This window comes from Salarias fasciatus, chromosome 4 (assembly GCF_902148845.1).
Source record: "Salarias fasciatus chromosome 4, fSalaFa1.1, whole genome shotgun sequence".
Lineage (NCBI taxonomy): Eukaryota > Metazoa > Chordata > Actinopteri > Blenniiformes > Blenniidae > Salarias > Salarias fasciatus.
Genome location: NC_043748.1, coordinates 14,557,786 through 14,579,274, shown reverse-complemented (window position 1 = coordinate 14,579,274; position 21,489 = coordinate 14,557,786). Strand labels below are relative to the sequence as shown.

General features: G+C 42.7%; 1 protein-coding gene across 7 annotated transcripts in view; it reads right to left on the bottom strand.

The window, feature by feature from the left end:
- The window catches only part of LOC115386500 (thyroid hormone receptor alpha), a 128,641-nt gene that overhangs the window by 17,090 nt on the left and 90,062 nt on the right, over positions 1 to 21,489 (bottom strand). For 4 of the 7 annotated variants that reach the window (XR_003931305.1, XM_030088817.1, XM_030088819.1 and 1 more), the window contains exons 5-8: positions 9,591 to 9,652; positions 6,935 to 7,056; positions 3,967 to 4,114; positions 1,403 to 1,608 (exon numbers count right to left, since the gene is read on the bottom strand). Coding sequence is in view for 6 of the 7 variants with exons in the window: in XM_030088817.1 (XP_029944677.1) it covers positions 1,403 to 1,608; positions 3,967 to 4,114; positions 6,935 to 7,056; positions 9,591 to 9,652 (538 nt within the window). In the remaining variant the exon portion in view is untranslated. Of the gene's footprint in view, positions 1 to 1,402; positions 1,609 to 3,966; positions 4,115 to 6,934; positions 7,057 to 9,590; positions 9,653 to 14,399; positions 14,722 to 21,489 lie in introns of those variants that run through there. The other 3 variants (XM_030088821.1, XM_030088822.1, XM_030088820.1) reach the window with 3 other exon arrangements.

Genomic DNA, 21,489 nt, shown 5'->3' with positions numbered 1-21,489 from the left:
TTTCTATAAGTCAAGAGAGGCTGAACGCAGTAAACATACAGGATGTGCCACTCCTCGTCGGGCTGCATAACATATCACTGTGCACAGCTGTTTATTCGCACTGTGCATGAACGCTCTGCAGAAATCGAAGAGACAGAATTCTAAAAAAATAATATCATTTTGTGTTTGCAATTATTTCATATTGAACTGAAAGTATTATCCTGTGCTCGCAACATTTGTGTGACTTATTTCCAAACGATGCTATCTATATTGCATGTTCTTCCTTTTCGTTTTATGGTAACGTGCATGCGTAACCTCCGTGCGAGCTGCAAGAGACTCCCTTCTTGAACAAGTGGATAAAGAAGAAGAAAAGATGGATGGGTGCTAATGTCTAATCTCACTTTCAAGCTTTTCCCAAGAGCATGATGGGTATTGTCTGCATTGTTCATGAGGATGTGCGGCATGGGTGTCCAACTCATTTCAGCCCAGTGTGATCACTATGAGGCTTATTCTAAAGAAAAATTAGCACAGTTTGACCATTATGTCATCTTTAACGATGCCTCCTGGTGTACGACACATTAAAATGTTCTCAGTTTGAAACATTTTGCTGCTTCAGCGTTCATGTTTCTACTCATTCACCCTCACCTGAGGGTTTTAGTGCTAATGTTACTTTATCAATAAGGCAGAAGCTTTTCCTCTGCATTAGTCATCCCATTTCTCAGTGATGTGGTCTGAACACTACACTTAAGGAAACACTACAGTCCCACGTGAATACCCTGCAAAAAGCAGCGACATGTATGGAAAAAAAATCCAGTCAATATCTTCTTAAGTTCTTCTCTTTCAGTGTTATTTTGGATGGAATCCTCTGGTGGGGCAGTTCTGGCTCGACGTTTGACCTCCCCCCTCCCCTTCTTAAAGGGTCAAGCTGTAAAATCTTAAAGTCAAAATCCCCCAACAAATATAGAATGCCAGTTCTTCCTGAAAAATGCCTTTCTGTGACTTCTTCCTCTTTCATTGAGACGATGTATAATTCAAATTAAAGTTCTGAAGCAATGAAGGGATCCAGCTGCAGATGATGTGTCTGAAGGAATCCGAGGATCGAGGCCAAACTAGAAAAAAGTCCCACATCAGGATCACATGTCTGTCGCAAGACTTCTGAAAAGACGCTTTTCTAACCAGGGGGAAAGCTTCAGAATCGTGGTTTTTCTCTTTTTGCTCAGGCAGGCTGTATGGTTCTGTCAAGCTCTCTGCTGCAAATATGAAAACTGTTTCCAACGCAAAACAATGTGGATGGAGATTTCAGGCTTTTGGAAGAGTTGGTTCTTCAATTCACCTTTTCAAAAACCAGTTTCTTTGTGGTTATTGTAAAAAAAAAAACAAAATGTTCAGAAACCATTTGCTCAGCTGACCGTCCAAAACGTACCATGAACTTCCGTTTCTGCTTCCAACTGGATCCCTGGGCGTTGGTGTGCCGGTGCGCTTCGGTCACCATGGTGATCAGCTCCCACTCCGCGGTGTCCGGCTCGGGCCTCATGTTTAGCGTCTTCACCATCTCCTCCCGCTTCCTCTTCTCCCGGTTCTCCTCGATGAGGCGCCGCTTCGCCACGCGCTTGGAGTCGTCCAACACCACTGAGGAAGGCAGAGGCGAGAAAACGTTTACGTGACTTCACGTGATTTAGTGGCGATAATGGTTCGATTTTATCACAATTTGCCCGCGATATGAGTAGACTTTTGCCTTTTAATGTCCATTCTCGCCGCTGAACCTAAAAGGACACGGCTGATACTCGTTTACGAGCCGTGGATGGATGACTAGTGGACCAGATGTCTGTAATCACGGAGCTTTGCCAACACGAGCACTTTGCGCCCATTCAGCATCAGTAATATGTTCCCACAGAGACGCACGCTAAATGACTTTCAGCTAATTTACTCGGGATAATGACAGTTGAACCGGAGTGCAATCCAAAAGAAATGTGACTCAAGGTCATTAGCGTATACATTACTTTTATAGGCATCTATGATGTACGTTGCGCAGAATACACAACATCCCTTATTGTTGGGCGCAGACTGAGGTTCGTATAAGCATGTAGGATTGCGTGCACCGATGCTGCCTCACTGAGTAATGAAAAAAAATAAAGGTGGGATATTGGAGTGCTCTGTGCTGGAAGTAAAGCCCAGATGTTCTGAGTTTGTGTTTTTACCCAAATAACCGGAGGAAAGGAAACTATTTCCTTTATCCACAGGAGCACATGTACAGCTAAATTAAAATCATCCCCAGCATGAAGTGGAAGGATGTGGAGAAGTGTACATGTGCTCCGGACTGCATGACCTGATAGTGGACGGATTTTATTTATTTATTTATTTATTTTACATATTCTGGATGATTCCGGTTTTTACGTGACAAATGAGATTGAAATGATTTTTTTTTTAACTAACCTCAATGTAGGCATTTAACTCTTTTTTACGTTCTTTGAGTAGATCCCCATTCAGTCAACCGAGCAATCCCACAATGCTTTGCACTGTTCCATGTGCACGTGATAGAACTGTACTGAGTTTGTTGAATTACTTTTAGAAACAGCAAATGAAACATTCCCCTGTTTCAGAGTTTGATCAGGAAGAGACATTTGTGTGTGTGTGATGTGGCAGCGTCGTCTGCTCTGCATCGACTGGATGTTTTTCTGCTTCTATATTGTTAAAAATACACTGTGCTTAAAGCAATATGTTGGGAATTACTCAACCGACATGTGCACAAATCTCAGAGTGGAAAGTAATCTGATTAACTATTTACATGGACTCTGATCAGATCATAAACAGCATTTCTCCAATTCCTTTGATTGTGTGAATCTAATCAGACAGTAGTGTTTATATGATTACTCTTTATTGCAACCACAGCGGAAGTTTTTACTTTATATGATGCACAACTTAATTTTGCTGCTGTGTTCCAGTAGACAATTCTTTACTGCTTTTTATTGTCTTCTCTAACATTTCCTTATCAAGTCATGCGGTTATACGGCACTTTGTAACACTTGCTTTGGTTAGTTCTGTATAAATAAACTTTATTATTTCATGACTCAGATCTGTTTGATGCACCTCCTGGATCCATATGAGACCTTCCAGCGAAGCAGCAACAGGCAGGTCTGAGTGTGTCTGCAAGTATCGCCCTGATGCAGGTTTCATTTTCGCATCCGACACCCAATAATAGAGAACGTATTTGATCTCCTCCGAGATCCTGAGGTGTGCAGGTGGTGGATTGATATCTTGAGGGGGTAGAAAGCAAATACACTGCAAACACCTTGTGTGTTTTTCTGTGATCGTTTTTATTTCAGTGTTATATTGTTGAGGTATTGTTTTAGTCCATCAATCCTGGATTTACTGAAGCATTACTGGTAATAATTCATGAGGATCTGTTAAAATTTAAACATCAACAGGTTTGGAATCAATTCTCATGTTAAAATTATTTTGGAAAGTGTGTTTGTTTCCATCGAAGTGGTGAATCATGAAATAATTAGTGTTTTCAGGTATCATGGGATGAAGTTGTACAAATTATTCTATTTTTCTTGAGTTGTCTGCACTGTTCTTCATGAATACTAATGTTAAAATGTCTCTCAGAGAAAAAGCTTAGTTTATTTCATTTTCAAAATAAATTACTCCAAGTTAAGTGTTAACTGAATAACCTGTTCTTCTCCTGGGGATATGCGACGCTAATGAGGCTGTGCAAAAGCACAATTAGATCCCTTTTACAATGTTTCAGGTGGAAACGTCTCAGGAAAATTTCATATGTACACAGCAAAGGCAGAAATACCGCAATAATACCGCAAACGACGACACCAATTCATCAAGTTCCGATGAAAATGTGAGAGTGGCGTTGAAAGTGTTGATGGACAGAGTCGCAGCCGCAAGGATGAAAGTATTTACGCTGCGATCGCGTCGCTTTTCCCGCTGGTGCAAATAATTGGACAGAGAAGAGTTGATGAGGCGCTAATAACTCACAGTCCATGGCCATTCCCACTGAGATGCACTTCTTGAAGCGGCACAGCTGGCACTGGTTGCGGGTGATCTTGTCGATGATGCAACAGCTTTCATATTTACAGGAATAGGACGGATGGAGGTTTTTCTGGATGGTTCTGCGGAAAAAACCCTGGGAGATGATAGAGAGGCAATTAAAGAGTGATTGAATTAAAAAGGACAACATGCAACTCTGAAAATCGAGTCCCAAAAAAAAAAAAAATAAAATCAAATGTTCTAGTGTTCCGATCAGCATAAAATTGGGGTGTAAAATGGTTTCAATCACATGTCGGGCTGGTGATTGCATGGTGGGATTCACAGTGAATATCTCTCATCGAGGAGAAAAAACACAGCTGGAGGCCGGCCTGATTGAAATCGCACTGCATTAGAGGTTTGGAGAGACTTTGTTTTACGCAGATAGGTGTCCGAGAAAATGTGAAGAACCTTCAGTCATAAAACTACAACACTTCATTGGAAGAACGCCAATAAAACAGTAATATTGAAAGGTGGATTCACTTTTTTTTTTATCAGGAAGGAAATTACTGAGAATTTTCAAGCGTCTCACTTCTGATGTGGTTCAAGAATAGCTGAAGCCATTTTTAGACAGGCGGCTCTCTGGGATGCCAATCATGGGATAATAGATGTCTTCTCAGCAGCTTTCACACCTGCTATCAAGGAGCCTCCCGCAAAATCCGAGCTGCAAACACGCCGACTCTCAACGGCCTCTGAAGAGTTGATTTTTATTTAGTGTGCTGCACAGAAACCTGAGCACTTCACACTTTAATCATGGATTCTTGCTGCTTTTCAACCAAGCGGGGTGAATTTATCAAAGCTCTATATGCTGCATGTGCTGCGCTTTGCTCTTTTTACTTCCTTCTCATGCTTGAGTTTGCACAGATGCAAAAGTTGTGCCATCTGCAGCTCATTTCCATGCATTTGGTCTTTCATTTTTTTTTTTTAATCGATAGCTTTTGGAGGAGTCGCTACTGAAGTTAATGTCATATATCTGGATTTCACAAATGTCACAAAAGAGAAATAAGGCAGCAGATTTGCTGCAGTTTAACAATGGAATCGATAATCACAGTGCTGCTTTTTTATGAGAATTGTCTGTTAAGTGAGCAGTTTTAATGAGGACAGGGACCATTGTAAGGTTTGTATTTTCTACTTTAGGCAACAGTTTATCCTATAAACATCCAGTAAAAGCCTTCCGCTTGTGAAATTCGCAGCCCTCAATAAAACAACATAAACAGTGCTTCCATGGAGCATGAACTCAGGCTAATAAATTGAACAAGGAAGACCTTCAAACTCTCGGCCGTTATTATAAATTTAAGGAAAATATGTACGATGATAGTGAGAGGGATTGAACTGAAGAACAGCTAATTAAATTCTTTTTAGCTTTAGTTGGAATATCTGATTAAAGAAACACACAAGTTCCTTTGGAGTGAACACATAAAGCTTGTTTGGGAGATAATCTAATCAGAATAATTCATTTAGATCCATTAATGCTTTAAAACCAGCAAATGTTCAGCCAGCATAAATCACTTTTTACATCCTGCTTCAGCCTTATTGATTCCTTTCTTTTTGTTCATACTTTAAAATCATTCAGCTGACTGTTGCTGTTTGAAATCAACCGTTCAATCTTCTTTACGCTGTCAGGAACATTTTTTTTCTCTCCTCGTCTGATGTCAGCTGTCATTTCAGCTCCGGATCGACTTCCTGCACCTCCTGTCAGACGCATCAGAGCCTGCGATGCTTCACACCCTTTATTCCAAAGCTTACATTTTCTCCTCTGGTTTGGGGAGTAAGAGAGAGAAGTGGGGGGGGACGCTGTTTGTGCTGCCTGCTTTATTCCCCAAACACACATTGCTTATACATGTGGAGAAAAGTTTGACGCAGCTGTCAGGAGTTTGACTGTGCGAGTGATGGTTCGTGTCAACAGTCACTTAAATCTGTTGTACTGCCAGAGTCGGCGTGAAGTGATGTAGACAAAGATTCATAATGCAACACAAGACTGCACTGCACTGTAAAAACACCACCTTTCTCAGTCAAACGCTGACGGTTCAGTGGGCTCGTCATTTATTGCTTTTGGTCTTAGTGAAAATAGTTGAAGAGCTACATTACCATTAATGCTGCACTGTTTCAGGTCATGTGAAGTCCTGCATTGTGAGAACAATATAATTTGTTGCTCTTTGTGATATTTTCTAATAACAGTGCATTTTCTCTTGTCACTAATTTACATAATTCTTTTTGGAGTTTCCACCATCAGCATGTCAAAATGCACGTTTGTTGACTTTTCAGATAGTTTTTGAACATTTGTGAGCTTTTCTGCTTCTCAACTCCACCTTGTGATCAGGTAAGAAAAACTTTGGCAGTAAAGAAGTGAATTACGATCTGCTAATTATGATAATTTAGTGCAGTAGGGTTCCATGTGTTGACATGTGGAGTGCATGGAAACAATTACCCCAGTGCGTTTACTGTATATGTTGGATGACATATTTATGTCCTCGCCAGTGACAAACTGAGCAAACTTTTCTTTATGGTAGGAGTGGCGCATGAAACTCAAACTTACCCAGTCCTCCTCACACACCCTAAAGTTGTAAAACACTGTTTTTCCCAGTTTCACACAGAAGATGGATGATCTGTCAGTGAAGTTTAAAACCTGCGGCCTTGTACAGTACAGTGAGTTGGATTAACTACTGAAAAGCTCGGATTGCTTTCTGACAGACATTCAACATGAAACTTGTGAAACAACTGAGTAACAATAGAATAACTTTGCTGGATTGCTCAAAAAGAAAAAAACATTGAGCAAACATTGACATTGAGTGTTGACTATATGCTGATGATACAACTTTGTACAGTTTGTACAGTTAGGCTTTTTCAGGACACTACTTTTCTAAAACAGAGTTGAAAACAGGGTCAACACTGTTAGAAAATAACAGATGTCGGACTCTACCTTGCAACCCTCGCAGGTGATGCAGCGGTAGTGGTAGCCGGTCGCTTTGTCCCCGCACACCACGCATGGCTCGTCCTTCTCCAGGTAGCTGGGGATGTACCCTGGAACAGAGACGCTAAGAGCTATAGGAGAGGAGGAGGAGGAGGAGGTCGAAGAGAAAGACGGGACGGAATGAGAGAAGGGTGAACGAGGAGGTGCCAGCGAGGGCGGGGCGGGAGCGAACAGGTGGGCCGGCGAGCGGTGGTGGTGGTGGGGGACGGAGGGAGCAGTGGTGGCAGTGATGAGGAGATGTGGAAAAGAGGGAGTGGAGGGAAGGCAGGGGGCTGAGCGTTATCACAGGGGGCCTCAGTGCAGCAACCTGTGCACAGGGCCCCGACAGACTGTGATACAGGATGGAGTTCAAACAAAGAGCAGCAAGTCTCCTCTGCACAACACACAGCGGGTGTCATGCCAGCTTATGAGGTTCACACTCACGTTCTCGTACTCATCAAATATGAGTTTTAACTTGCTTTTGTTAATGTTTCTCCTGTGAAGTCTTTTTATGCTTTGAACTCGAGATATGTCTGAACACGATGTTTCCCTTCAGAAGTGTAACCTCTAAGCTGCCATGTTGCTGCACAGCGACCGACAGTCATCTGAGGATGCTCAGAAACACCTTCATCCTCATTCGGGCTGCCCACAGGAACAGCATTCTGCAAACATGCATTTGCACGCTGGAGAACCAGACACCTTCAGACCCCCTCCACCGCAACACAACATACCCAAACACACACATACACACACACACACATACACACAACGGCTTCTCGGTGACAGATGAGTCAAAAGAAAAGTTGACAGGAATTTTTTCTCTCTCTCGTGTCTGAGAATAACAAATAAAGAAATACAAAATTAAACGTCCTTCGCTGTGACTCCTCCGCAACATTAAACTGCTTGAACTCGGATGGATTCAATGCTGCGCACTGTCTGCTTTTGATGGAAACTTTTGGAAGAGAAACTTGTTGTATTGCTTATTATTAACAGTCCCTGGCAACAATTTCTACGCCAGCAAAGTAACAAAAAGTCGTTATCAATGGCAACTCTCAAGGAAACTGTGTTGATCGACCTTTTTAAAATGAGAATAAAATGGCGGAAGAGATGATAAGTTTGTTAAATACATCTGGTTTGGAGAACGAAACATCCCTTTCTCTGGTACAAACGATGATGGAAATTGACGCTGACAGTATGTTCCACTCAGTGACCACACTGCCCCCCCTGTGGTTACTGCTGGAACTGTTCCGCTGGTTCGTAGCTGAACTCGTCAACTTCCGAATATGGATGAAATTAATAGTTTTGGCTGTGACTGACAAGGTGAGCAGCTTCGGCTGTCCACAGCGTTCCTTGATATATGCAGAGTAAGTCAGCAGCGCTGTGTAACGGGAAGCTGCTGCTCCGTCTTCATTTTCACTCCTTGGTATTGTTCTGCACTGCAGGTTTAAACGCAGATGTGATTTATTACGCGATTACTTCAATGGGATTTGCTGCAATGTGGCGAGCTGCCTGTTACACAAGCCTCCCCTGCACACTCATTTCCCTGATTGAATAAACTGTAATGAATCTCTGCTCTTTTTCTTCATTAGTGCCAATTGGATGATGGAGGCCACCCGAGGCGTTCTACGCCAGTGGAGGAGAGGTTACACCTTCACTTCCTTTTAGCAGGAGACCTCCTAAATGTTTGCTTTTCCACTTTTACTTTATTTGATTTGGATGTTGTTTGCTTGATTTTAACGGCGAGGGTCGAGTCTAATGACCCAACGTGTGGTTGATTGGGACCTTCTCCCTCGGTAGTTTGTTTTAACGGAGGCTCACGTCTCCTTTCTGAGGGGTTTGTGAGAAATTTATCTGAAGTAACACTCAATAGTTTTCTGAACTTTTGTTTGGGTGCATTTTCTCATGCTAATGATTTCTTGGGAGTCCTCACTACATTAGGACTGCACCACTGCATGTCATTAATCATTCGTTTCTTGAAATCGGATCTTTCTTTTGTTAATTATGAAGCATCTTTTAAAAATTTGATAAATATCATTCCTGGATGTTATTATGCGGCATAATTCATGTCTTACTTTTAAGATGTTTTTCAGAGCTGATGCCTGCTCACGCTTGGCTTCAGGAAGAGCTGAAAAGTACAAGAGTAACAGGGCTGCACACTGCTGTGATTCACACAAGGCCGATGCCAATTATGAAAGCTTATTTAAAGAGCCAGGTAAGAACCGCCGCAATGAAAAACACTGCGTTTCGCCCTCGACTGAGAGAGCCACCTTTGAAAGACCTCATAAAGTACCTCATTTTAATTTCGACCAAACTCTGGTAGCCTGGATCTTTAATAGTCTTAGCTACAGCTCTGCGAGGTGAGCTAATTTGTGTTCAACAAAGCGTCCGAGAGAAACTCAAAAATGACGACGAGGAGATTATCATATTAATGACACGGAGAACACCTCTGAAAGCCTGGTGGGGAGCCAGCTGCCAAGCGACGGGCCAAACCCCACCACACACACATACACACTCACACACACACACTTCACATCAAAAAATCTCATCACCAACAGAAAGCCTGCTCACTTGCTCGTGAAGAGGAGACACAAACAGCGCGGCCAAGGCTCAGGTGAGAAACGCTTACCCGACATGCTCTTCACCGAACACTGGCTGTTCTTCCTCTTTCTCTTGGGCACATCTGGCCACCTGGGAGGGAAGAAAATAACATCACAGTCAACGGCGCTGCAGACTTGGCTGCATTTCAGACATCCGAGCGCACTCCCACCGCCGCCCTTCATGCATCCATCGGTTTGTATCGATGACTTCAAACTTCAAGACACTGGAAATTACTGAAACTTACAGGAAACAATTTACAAGCCTGTATTCATTCTCGACCACTTTTTTTTCTTCTTTTTTTTTGCCAATTCAGGCATTTAGATGAAGTTGAAGGTCTTGGAAGGATCACTGGGAACCGAGGAATTCAGTGGTAACTTCATGGTAGTTTAGAGCACCGAAAGGAGAAGATAGAACTGAGAATGGTGACGTTCAATTTTAGTGAATGTATCACGTTCCTTTGAAGGTATTTCTGACTCACTTTTCCGATTCTTCACTTCATCACTGTCACCGTGAAAATTCTGCATCTTGGGAGGCTTTCTGTGCTGGCTTTAACTGGTAAAATGTTTTGACACATACAGTGGATGAAGATATGATCCAGATGTCCAAGCGGAGGAATCGCTGTTTGATTCAGAGTTATTTTACATACTGATCCACGGTTGAACTGTCTGTCCTTGAAAAAGAGGGGCCTTTTCCTAGACAACAACAGTGATATCAGAGATCTTTTGCCCTTCAGCTTTCAGACCTGCAATTCGTACCAAAGTCTCCTGACCGTATGGATGTAAAGCTAATGAATGGGTGACCTGTGATGAATGTGATGAATGTGAATCTGTATTACGATAAAATGTCTGCTGATGGGAACGAGTGCAAAGCTTCTTTGATTTGAGAATGTAGGGGGAAATCTCACTGGAATTCATCCCTTCCATTTTCGATATTTCATCCAAGAGTCCCACCGTAGGGTGCTGGTACTGATCAAAGGACTGACCGCCAGTCCATTCCAACTCAAACACAGAGAGAACAAAGCAGGTTTCATTTGGCGGGCATGTAAACTGGGCTCAAACCTGGCACTGTTTCACCGTGAGGCGAGAGCGCTAACCACTACACCACACTGTGAAATAATTCTCAAACTCGACAAACAAGCTTTCATTATCACCTTCAACGCTGGTTTAACACTGGTTTAAAGAAGCCTCTCCAGCAGCCTGTTGTTTGTCATTTCTGAGTTTTCGACACCAACACGGAGACATCGCCCTCCGGTCGGATCGCGCTGCTGACAGTTATGATGCGCCTGGCTGCCGATAAGACGCCTGATCTTTATTTGACCGGAGGGATGTCTGGGTCAGCCGTGTCCTCCAGTGTGATCTTTTATTTTAATCTCTGATTGTTCTTTTTTAAACACAACTACGTGCTTAAAACTTTAATGTTTGATGACTCATTCGGCTTTTTTTATTTTATGTTTTTTTTTTTTTTAAATACACAAAGGTCAGCTCAGGCTTTATGTGTCTTTTTAGGATTACTAAAAACCTTCATACCAGCATGCATCCACAAAGACATGCACATAGATTGTACACGTACACACACACACACACACACACACACACACGCGCGCTCTGCAGGATATAGATAATTCCTTTACTCATCTTTTTCTCTAATTCCCTATCCTTCCTCTGTTCTCACTCTCACAGGATGAAGTCTGTATTTGCTCCTGGCAGAAGATTTGGATTACCATCCTTTCTGTCTTCTGTTTTTTTTTTTTTTCTGTCTATCCACATGCCTGGCTGTTGCCTCCACACCCCTCCCATTCCCGTTTCCTCTCACTCCCCCATAAAATCCCCCTTGTCCCTCCCACTTCTCCCACTCTCGTTGCCAAAGCTATGTTCCCTCAACTTTACTCCCAGCGATTTTTGGTTCCCCCGTCTCTCTGTCTCTCTCCCCCTCTTTCTCTCTCTAAAAAACTACCATCAACAGTATTAGGTAACACCACAGATCTCCCTCCATCCCCTCCCTTCCGGCTGTCAAATCCATTTTCCTCTTCTGAACCAAAAATAAAAAAAGAACAAAAACAAAAAGAGAGAAAAATCTCTCAGTGCTTGCTTGTCTTCACGGTCGATCAAACTTATTAACTTTATTACGGTACACATGGTCAGGCGGCGCACACAGTGAGGAACCGTCCACTCCGAATGCTGATCAATGTGACACGAGCTACTGAAACAGAAAAAAAAAAAAAAAAAAAAAAAAAAAAACTTCTTCATATCGCTGTATTCAGTAAAGTCAAACATAGCTTTACGTCACTGTGGCCACAACATGAGGAATTCACTCAAATTCACGCTGGAGGACAAGTGCTAGAGTTTCATGAGATCAGGGGAACTTTTGTCCGAAGTGCTTCTAAAATATTTCGTTTGGCTGTAAGGCACGGATCAAGTGATCATAAGTAAGTATAAAAACACAACACAAGCATCTACAGAAAAAAAAATGATGCTATCTATTGAAGAAATGCAACAAAAGTGCTTTGTGTAACTTAAAGCTGGAATTATTCAAGAGCGGCCACTAGAGGGACCGAGATCAAACTGAAATACTGTCAATCTGCTCATGCTAGGATTCACGTCTGGTTCAGCAAATCTTCTGGTGTTTCAGGTATTCCATCGAATTCGTACAACTTTTGTCGTTAAACTAAATCAGTTTTTTCTTCCGAACGAACACTGATGAGTTTTTGATGGTCAGAGAAGACTGGAAAAAAAAAAAAAGTTGTGCGACACATTCGAATCGGTGCTGCTTGTGTAGAAATTTGAAAGAATTTGTGTTATCCAAAACATGACACTTCTGCTTAAAATGCAAAACAAACTCTTTTCACCCCATTACCCTGAAACACGAATCACTGGAGTTGAAATGTTGAACTTTCCAGGATTTTAGTGCCCTATAAAAGGAAAACCAGATTAGGATCACTATCCAAACATGACTTTATCTAATCACATGTTTTGATATTTCCTCATTTGCGACTGCTGCATGCAGACTTACAATCGAGCTCGACCCTCAACTTCACAGATAGTTTCTTTAGGTAAACCAGCCTTGAAGCACATGGCATGGATGCTGCAGCTGCAAAGACAAAGTCTACAACTCTGCCCTGAAGGAAACTGCTGGAAGATCAGCAGCTGAAGGCCCCGACAACGAGCATATTGTTAAGAGATCATGGTTTAACTAATTACATTAACAAGCAATAGCGTCTCCCTCAAGAAGAACAAAATCTAAACTGTGTCACTTCTTGTCCTAAAAGTTTAGTTGAGAAGCTTTGACAGTAAGAGCAGCTTTGAGACTTCTTAGATATGATGCAGAAAGCTACAGATTTTCTGCGGATCCATAAACTCCGAGGACAGGCGGTCATTATTAGGTCTTACCAGAGACGTTCGAGTGGTTTTTGGATGTTTAACATCATTTAAGACCTCAAAGAAGATCTGCAGATTGAGGGAAGGAGGAAGCGGAAGCGGCTGGTCAAACAGTCCAGAGGGCAGCGGATCGATGGAGACGGAGGCTGATGAAGCAGAAAGTCCTACTGTAAAGTCAACCTTTGACTCCAGTCCCGGTGTTTAAGTGAGGAATCCTTTCGTTCCTTCTTTCTTCATTAACCTTTGTCTCAACCTTGACCTTCAATCCGCCGCGGAAAGAAATCGATGCTGCCACCATCATGAGGGGCAGGAGTGAAGAGGTGACGACGAGCAATGTTAGATTTCACAGAATTAAACCTTAAAGGACAGAAAGCTATATCTGAGAGTCAGTCAGTGATACATCAATCCATCCGATATGGCCGCTTCCTTCTGAGTGGGCCTGGAACCGATCACTCTGACCACTGGACACGATGCAGGGTACACCCTGGAAGAGGTCGGCAGAGTCACTTACTTCCAAGATTCAATGAAAGGAAGCTTTCAGCTGCTCTGCAAGTAAAGTCCAGATCATTTGGGGCAGTGATGGTTGTGTTTCTGGAAGTTTTTTCCCCCCCATCTGTACGCACAATGCTCTGGAGCTGAGCCAGCGCGAGGTGCTTGATCACGATCATTAACAAGGCCCTTCCCCGCTGATTGCTCACTTTGGCCGGACGGCCAGCTCTTGGAAGCGCCCCGGTTGTTCCAAACATCTTCCAATTAAGAATTATGGAGGGAAATATTCTCCTGGGAACCTTCTGAGCAGAGGATTTTTCCCTTTTAGCCTTTTTAAGCAGCCCCTGCCTTCAATGCAGCTCCTTGGACCAGTCACTTCAATTTAACACAGGTGGAGTTCAGTCAAGGTCATGAGGCGTGTTTTAAAGAAAGTGTTTTAACTCTGGTGAAAGTGTTGATTAATAAGGGCGAAGGATAACACATTAGTTCATCAGAAGTCTCGAGAAACAAAACTACATGTAAGAATCTGATAAAACCTCCCTTTTAATAGCCTTAACAAAACAATGTTGGCGGCAAATGGCTTTATGAAGGCAACTTCAAAAATCATGTGAACAATTAAACAATTAGTGGTTTTATCAGACAAAAACAGTTTAATGTGATCATACTTTGAAAATCCAATTTGTTAATGACCAATATGAAATTCAAGATAAGACTGGACAAAAACAAAAACCAATAACAACGAGAGCTTGTTCCTTTCTGAACTGCTCTTTCAGAGTTGAACTGTTTTAAACCTGCAGTGGGAAGCATGGATGCTAGCACTGGTAGACACACACACACACACACACACACACACACACACACACACACACACACACACACACACACACACACACACACACACACACACACACACACACACACACACGCACATACACACCCACTTCTGACACGTGCACAATCACATTCACACAAACCTGTTGATGCAATACGGCTGTAAGATATGCATGTTGCTCCCTTTGCAGGAATATCCGCAGAAGCGAGCGTAAAGCCAGCAGCCCTTCCTGCCGTTGCAGCCTCCCGGGAGTCAGCGCATGTGTCCCCGCTCAGCCCTGCTCGCATGAAAAACAAGCTGAGGTGGCGGACTTGAATTCCTCAACTGCCGATCTTGCAGCGGATGCCAGAGAAGCACATTAGGTCCGGCTTGAGTCGTTGCGATCAGCTGCAGATATCTGTGGCAACAGCAGCTCTCTGCCTTCAGACTGGCTGCCGTGGAGGAACAGCCGCTCTGTTTATTTTCCTCCCGTCACCTCCTCCTTCCCTCGCTCGCGCCCAACCTCCCTTGCCACCTTCCTCCCTCCTCTCCCTCCCTCCTCTGTACGCATGTGTGGCTCCTGCGCCCTGGTGACATGCTCGCTGTCACCACAACACACCTCGTCGCGCGCAACCCCGCTCGCTTCCTCTCCTCCCGTCACCTGTCACTCCCGCTGATATTTTCAGTTCTGATCCCTGTCACTTTCGCCCTTCATGCTCTCTTTGGTTCCGCCCATTCATTTTTTTTTTATTTTGCTCTTTTCATTTTCTCCCTCAGAACCAAGAACGGCAACAACAACAAAAAAAAAGTTGCCTCTCTCCATCTAAACTCACTTAAGCTTTAATGCTTACTCGATTACGTAACAGCAGCCTGATGCAGTCTCTCCTCCAGTGCGGCTGAAAATACACTGATGCCACACATCAGACAAATTAGGCTTTTCCTTCATCGTTTTTTTTTTTAAAATATTTCTGTATGTTTTTGTGATGAGCGCATTTATAAGCAAATTATATTGAAATTTATTCAATGAAATTAAATGTTTCATATATTTCATCACTCTATTTGTTTACATTTACACTACACACTATACACACGCACACACACACACACACACACACACTTTTTTTGGCTATTACTGTCTCCGTAAATTAATTACAAACTAAATTAACTGTCTGAAGAATGTTCATGAATGAATACTGAAGGATATTGACTGATGATTGAGCTATACAGTGTTTTGTAAAGACTATTGCTGAAGGGTGGATGTGAAACATCTGCAGTGAGATAATCAAAACGGACTTTTTCACCTTCAAAATGACAAAAAACAGACACTTTCGAGTGAGAACTACAAGAAAACTAAATCCTCTGGGAAAACATGACGCACCAAAACACAGAAACACCAGATGAATGAACTCCTATCTAAACTGACCGATGTTGAACAGACGGACACGGAGGCCCAAATTCTAACTTAGTATGATTGTGATTTTAGCTGCAAGGTATTTCATACAGGACTCCCGCCAGTAAACGTGGGGTAAAGTCACTGGGGGAAGCTTACCAGGCACATTTACATTCAGCTATGTAATACCAGCTCTCCCCATTACGACATTTACAGTACGCTCAGTGTGTGTTAACAGCAAGACACTCCCGCTTTAAATTCATATATTCATGCAGAATAGTGGAGGCAGAAAACAATGAAACACCTCAAGGTAAAGAGGATCTCAGTGACGGAAGCGAAGGAGACGGCACTATAAAGATTAAGGCAAACACATTTTGCTACATTCGTTTTCATTCTTTATGTTGGTCGCTATCAAGCCGAGCTGGTGAACGTTGCGATCTAAATCTTCTGATCTCACTGTTTTCAACAAAGGCATCCTGATACCGTCGGCGCTCTGCAGGGTAGCTTATCCCACAGCATCAACCTAAAAATAGCAGCCGTAAGTGTGGAGGTACCCGAATTAAGACACAGGACATGTCTCAGACTAATCCACCCCGTCCAGTCCAGTCATGAGCAGAGGCTGATAAGCTGCCATGATTGTGGCGACTGGGTAAAGCATCATTATCTCCGCTGAATGCCATGAAGAAGATCTGATCTCTGACACCGTGAAAAGGTTCGGATTTACTGGAATTTTTTTTCGCACAGCCATTCCTCTTTGCAGGGAAAACCACGCCGGGCGCCACCGCTTGTCATCTCATGTGATGCAGCGCCGTCTTCAATCCATGCTGCCAATAAGGAGACGGCTCTGACGGTGAAATGGGGCTCGAACCTCATGTTCTGGTGGCATAAAGTATACTATAATTGCACCACGCTTTGAGGTCCAGGAGGATTACTGCTCCCAACATGGGTGGTGTTTGTGCTGATGGAGCCTCCCGTGTATCGTAGCATGTCCCGATCAGCGTTGGCACGCTCACGCGGCGGCACGTAATTGTTTCGCTGCCTTATTGTTTGTGCTGGTGCGGCGCTCCCCTCCGAGACCTCCACCTTGCATATTTTACATGTCTGCCTGCTCCCACACACCTGACTGAAACGAGCGGGTCGCCACGAAGCCCTGCAGAACCCCGATAACGCCACATCCATGTGATCCATTGCCCTCCGTCTGAACCACCAGGAAGCTGCCGATGGCAATTATGGCACATGCTGTATCTCTCGTGGCCATGTCTTTGTGAAAATAGCACAACAAAGGCAAAAAAAAAAAAAAAAAAAAAAAAAAAAAAAACAAAGAAAAGAAGGGAGAAGCATCCCAACCAGCAGGGCCAGAGAGACATTGAATCAGCACAGCTTACGCTCTAAAACAAAGCAGCCCCTTTTTTTTAGGCTCTGGCAGATTTCCAGGTTTGGCCTTGTGCTTTCCTCCGCAACACTGCATCCCCGTGTCAACACCACTGTATCCGCCTAACTTAAGGAAAATTAAAAAAAAAAATCGATCAATAAATAAACGCCTCACCCACTCATAGTGTACGAGATTTTAAAACAAGGGCGCCCTTCATACTGAAACTACAGAACCGTCTGTTCGAACGGGGCCACGTTATCAGAGCGGAGCCTGATTCGGAATTCCACGGCAGGACGTATGACCGTCATGTGGACATTAAAAGTACATCCCATGGAAATTGTTGGGGTTTTTTTTTTTTTTTTTGCACATATTTGGACGAGACAAACACTTTCATTCACTTTGGAATCATAAAAATGGAGAGTTCATCCAAGAGAAAGACACGTGAAACACACATTTTGAAGCCGTTTTTTTCCCCATTCTAAAAAAAATAATAATACAATAATCACCTTGAAATTACTTGAAATAAAGTCTTAATAAAGAAAATCGTATCACAGTTTGCCCTGTGATGATCTAGTGGCCTGAATGGCAAAGAAGGGCTGTAAAACAGTAAATGGAGTAATAATTTGGAGCAGAGGATGACGAGGGATCAAACCTGCGACCTTGTGATCGGGGCTCAACAATGACTTTTCTTTACTCAAAAATGAGGTTATCTGATTAAAGCTGAAAAACTAAGGCAAAGGTTTGTGACGGTGTGACAGTCTGATGGTATCGCTCATCTGTTCCCCTCTTTCTAATGACTCATGGTTCATGTGAGGGTTTTTTTACACAGGGGGTATCGGCGATACCAGCTTCGGCTGTATTTGACCAAGAAAAATCAAAATATTGTGTAGTTGCTACAGTGAAAAGAGCAAAAAGGAGAGAAAATGTTGAGAGAATTTTAATTTTGGGATATCTGGATACAGATAAAGGTGAAGAGGGAGATGTTAGCAGGATATTTACGTATTATTACAAACTACAGTAAATTAAAATAATGACAGTACATGGGGTTGAGTCTTGATTTTGAAGTTTGGACGACCAGGTTGGTTTGGAGAAGAGAAGTGTAAAAACTGGTCACATTCAAGGTCCAAGCTGAAATGACTGACGGTGGTGACCCCTGCGAAGGGGGAGCAGCTAAATAAACATTTACACACTATTGTTTTTCTCTCACATTATTAAAGTTGAGAGTGTCTGCACCAATAAATTCACATTAATCCTTTTTTCCTCAGACAGTGCTTTTGTTTTTCTCACTTTCACACAATTCTCTCATTAAATTCTCTTTATTATCCAGGAAGTGTCTGAATGGTTTTGTGACAGCGAACTAAGTGCCTTGTTTTTGTTTCTCGCCATATTAAAAAAAATGTCACGAAAGACAATCAGCTGCCTCTCATGCAGTCAAGCCATTATTTATTGATTAATTCGGGTCACATATTCACAGAAATTTCAGCACTGGTGAGTGTGATTGCTTTTCTTTGTATTTTCATTGAGTCACTAATTTGCGGTTATTAAATAGGCAGAAATAATCATATTCATGTTCTGAATTTTTGATTGGATATTATATTTCGGTGAAGTAAACTCTGATTCGTTGCAGTTTTTCAGTCGCTTCTCCCTTCCTATTACATATTCTGATAACACGAATTGCATTCTGCATAATTTTAATTTGTGGTACTTTGACTTTTTTGTTTTGATTGCTAGCTGAGTGTGTGTGTGTGTGTGTTTGTTTGCATCATCTCTTCAAAATTTAGACTATAGATTTATAGTCTTTATCTGGGGTTGGTTGGGATTGATTAGTCCTCCCTGTATCCATGCTTTGAAAAACAAACTGTTCATGGTGGAAAAATTGAATTATTTACACATTTCTCACTGTGTCAAATCAAAGGGGACCAACAATTGTAGCCAGATGTCTGACCATGTCAATTCACATCTGAGTGAGAGCGAAACCGACTGCCAAATGTGAATTAATACCTCCAGTGAGCTCAGAAACAACTCAGCCAACAATAATGAGAATGATGGGACGCGTCAACAGCAGCGCGACACAAATATATGACTGAAAGTTTTGGATGGAGATGCTGCGTCAGGGCATATGTATAAAGCTTCAAAGACCTTTGACCCGTGGCTCCTTAATTCAAACCAAGATGTTTCTGCCTGAGACTGAAACCGAGTATTCGTAAATATCCAAACCCCGTAAGTCTGTTTGGCGTTGACAATTAACCTTTAGCAAACACAACCGATCCAAACCGGCTGGGTGGGGTTGATTCTACAAAGATTCGTGGAAGGTTTCTGTAAAATAAAACATTATGTGTATGACTGTGTCCTGTGATCATCGTCAAAATGAAGGCACATGAACCTCACACATTCAGCTGCTTATTTGTTCAACAATAACAGAGTGAGCCTTCAAGAGGTCGCCGTTCTGTTTCAGAAACTATGTTTATCACCGTGTAAACCTACTGCGACGGCGTGGAGTTTCCCAATCGAGAACCGATAGCCTTGATCTTCCACGTACTTTAAAAACCCTCAAAATGCGAAGTTTCAACAGGAGAATGAGATGAACGGAGAAGTTAACGCCACCGCAACACAAAAACGTGATGTCTCCAACTTTCGGATAAAGGGCTAAAACTAGGGAGCATGCAATGCTGCACAGACCTTTGACCTGTGGCTACATGGTTCTTTCTAAGTGAGGCTGAGGCCCTGTCAACATGAGGAAGAGGAAGCCCTCTGTTTCACAAACTGTGTTTACATCATTGTAATCCCACCGCATTCCTAGATGCTCTAAATGTTCTCCAAGATGTTGAAAGTCCTGAAACTCTCCTGACCTCAGCCAAACTTCCATAGCTGACTACAGTAATACCTTCACAGCTGCGCCTTCACGGTTCCTGATGTAGATCACATGACGGGTTTTCTGTGCTGTGCACACTTCAAAGGCGCCAACTTTCTCGTTTCTGCCTCCGTTGATGGAGGAATGCAAGACCGTAATCCTCCACCACCTGCTTGGTCTTATTGATGTGAAGGGAGAGGTCATCGGTCTCTCTTTTACATTCAGGCTGCTGTTGGAGATCCCCGCCAACAGCTGCTGTGCCGCCGCCGCCGCCGCCGAGCTTCGGGCGAGTGCAGCTTTTGCATGCAGTCATCGGTCAGGTTGAAAAGAGAGGGAAAGTGGTTGGTTTTACCAACCGATTTGTCCACAGGCTGTCGTGTGATGGATAACCGTCACGCAGGAATAAACAAAAAGGAAAAAAAAAAATCAACTGAGAAGAAGCTTGGCTTGCAGACACACTGGCATTATGGTAAGAAACCAGCCATATTTGGGGATTACCACAGATTTACATCTTATATTGACTGGAGCAAGGCAGCTGTATGTGAGTGTATAAAACACTCTGATGCCTGACATACAGCAGAAGCAGCAATCTGCCACTTGGTTACCTTGGACGTGAATTGTTAAGGTGAAACAGCTGAGAAGAACTCTTGAGTCAAAGGAAAAATTTTTTTTTTTCTTGATCAATGATGCTATTGTCACCCTGTGTGCCACAATAACTTTGGTCTCTTCACCTCAGACATTCCAAACAGATGCTTATCTGAACAACAAAGCATTCAATGCACATATGAACATAAAGCTGGCTGCAGCCTTCAACACTGCAGTGAATTCTATAAACTTTTTATTTATGGGGACATCTGAAAGTGACCAATGCTGTAGAACATTAGGCGTCTCCATCTGGGAACAAGTGTACATTTTCACTAAAATTTGCAGAAGAAGTGCCATAAATCCAGTATATCTTTTTAGCTGAAGCTCCACGCCTACTCTACTGTGGACAGATGAGGCTTTCTAGCAGCAAGATTTCAGTCTAAAGGATCGGATGGCTTCAACCTATTGACCTGTTTTCTGCTATATATCCTTTTTCATGTTTTTATTCGATCTGGCTCACCGTCGAGGGACGCTACGGTTCAAAACACATGTTGAAGGAACACCCAAAATGTAACAAAAGTTTTCTTTTTCCACTTGAAAACGTTAAACCGGGCCTCAGTCTCTTGGCTGCGGTTCAGTCGGTAAAGTTGATTGTTTTTTTTGTCCCAAATGTTTGAGCCTGCTGAGGCAGTACACCACACAAGTGACGTCCATGGTTTCTGTCAAGAGGTCAGAGTCAGCATTACATACAGACCCGTAATATTCTCAATAACAGGGGAAACAAAAAGCTGAAATACCTCCAAATTCTGGTTCGAAAACAGTCAGATAAACAAACTTTCTTTCTTTATACGAGTCACGACTTTGTATAAAAACTATTTGCTCGTGTCACACACTTTGAATTATATCCACAGCTGTGTTTGCTTGTGAGACTGCAGATAATAAACTCGATATACGGAGCAAGTCCAGAGAGGACAAGCCATTACTAAGCGAAGAGGAATGCTGAAAGCACTGAAGAAGCAGAAAAGCATATTTGTCTATTTTACTGCCTTGCTGCC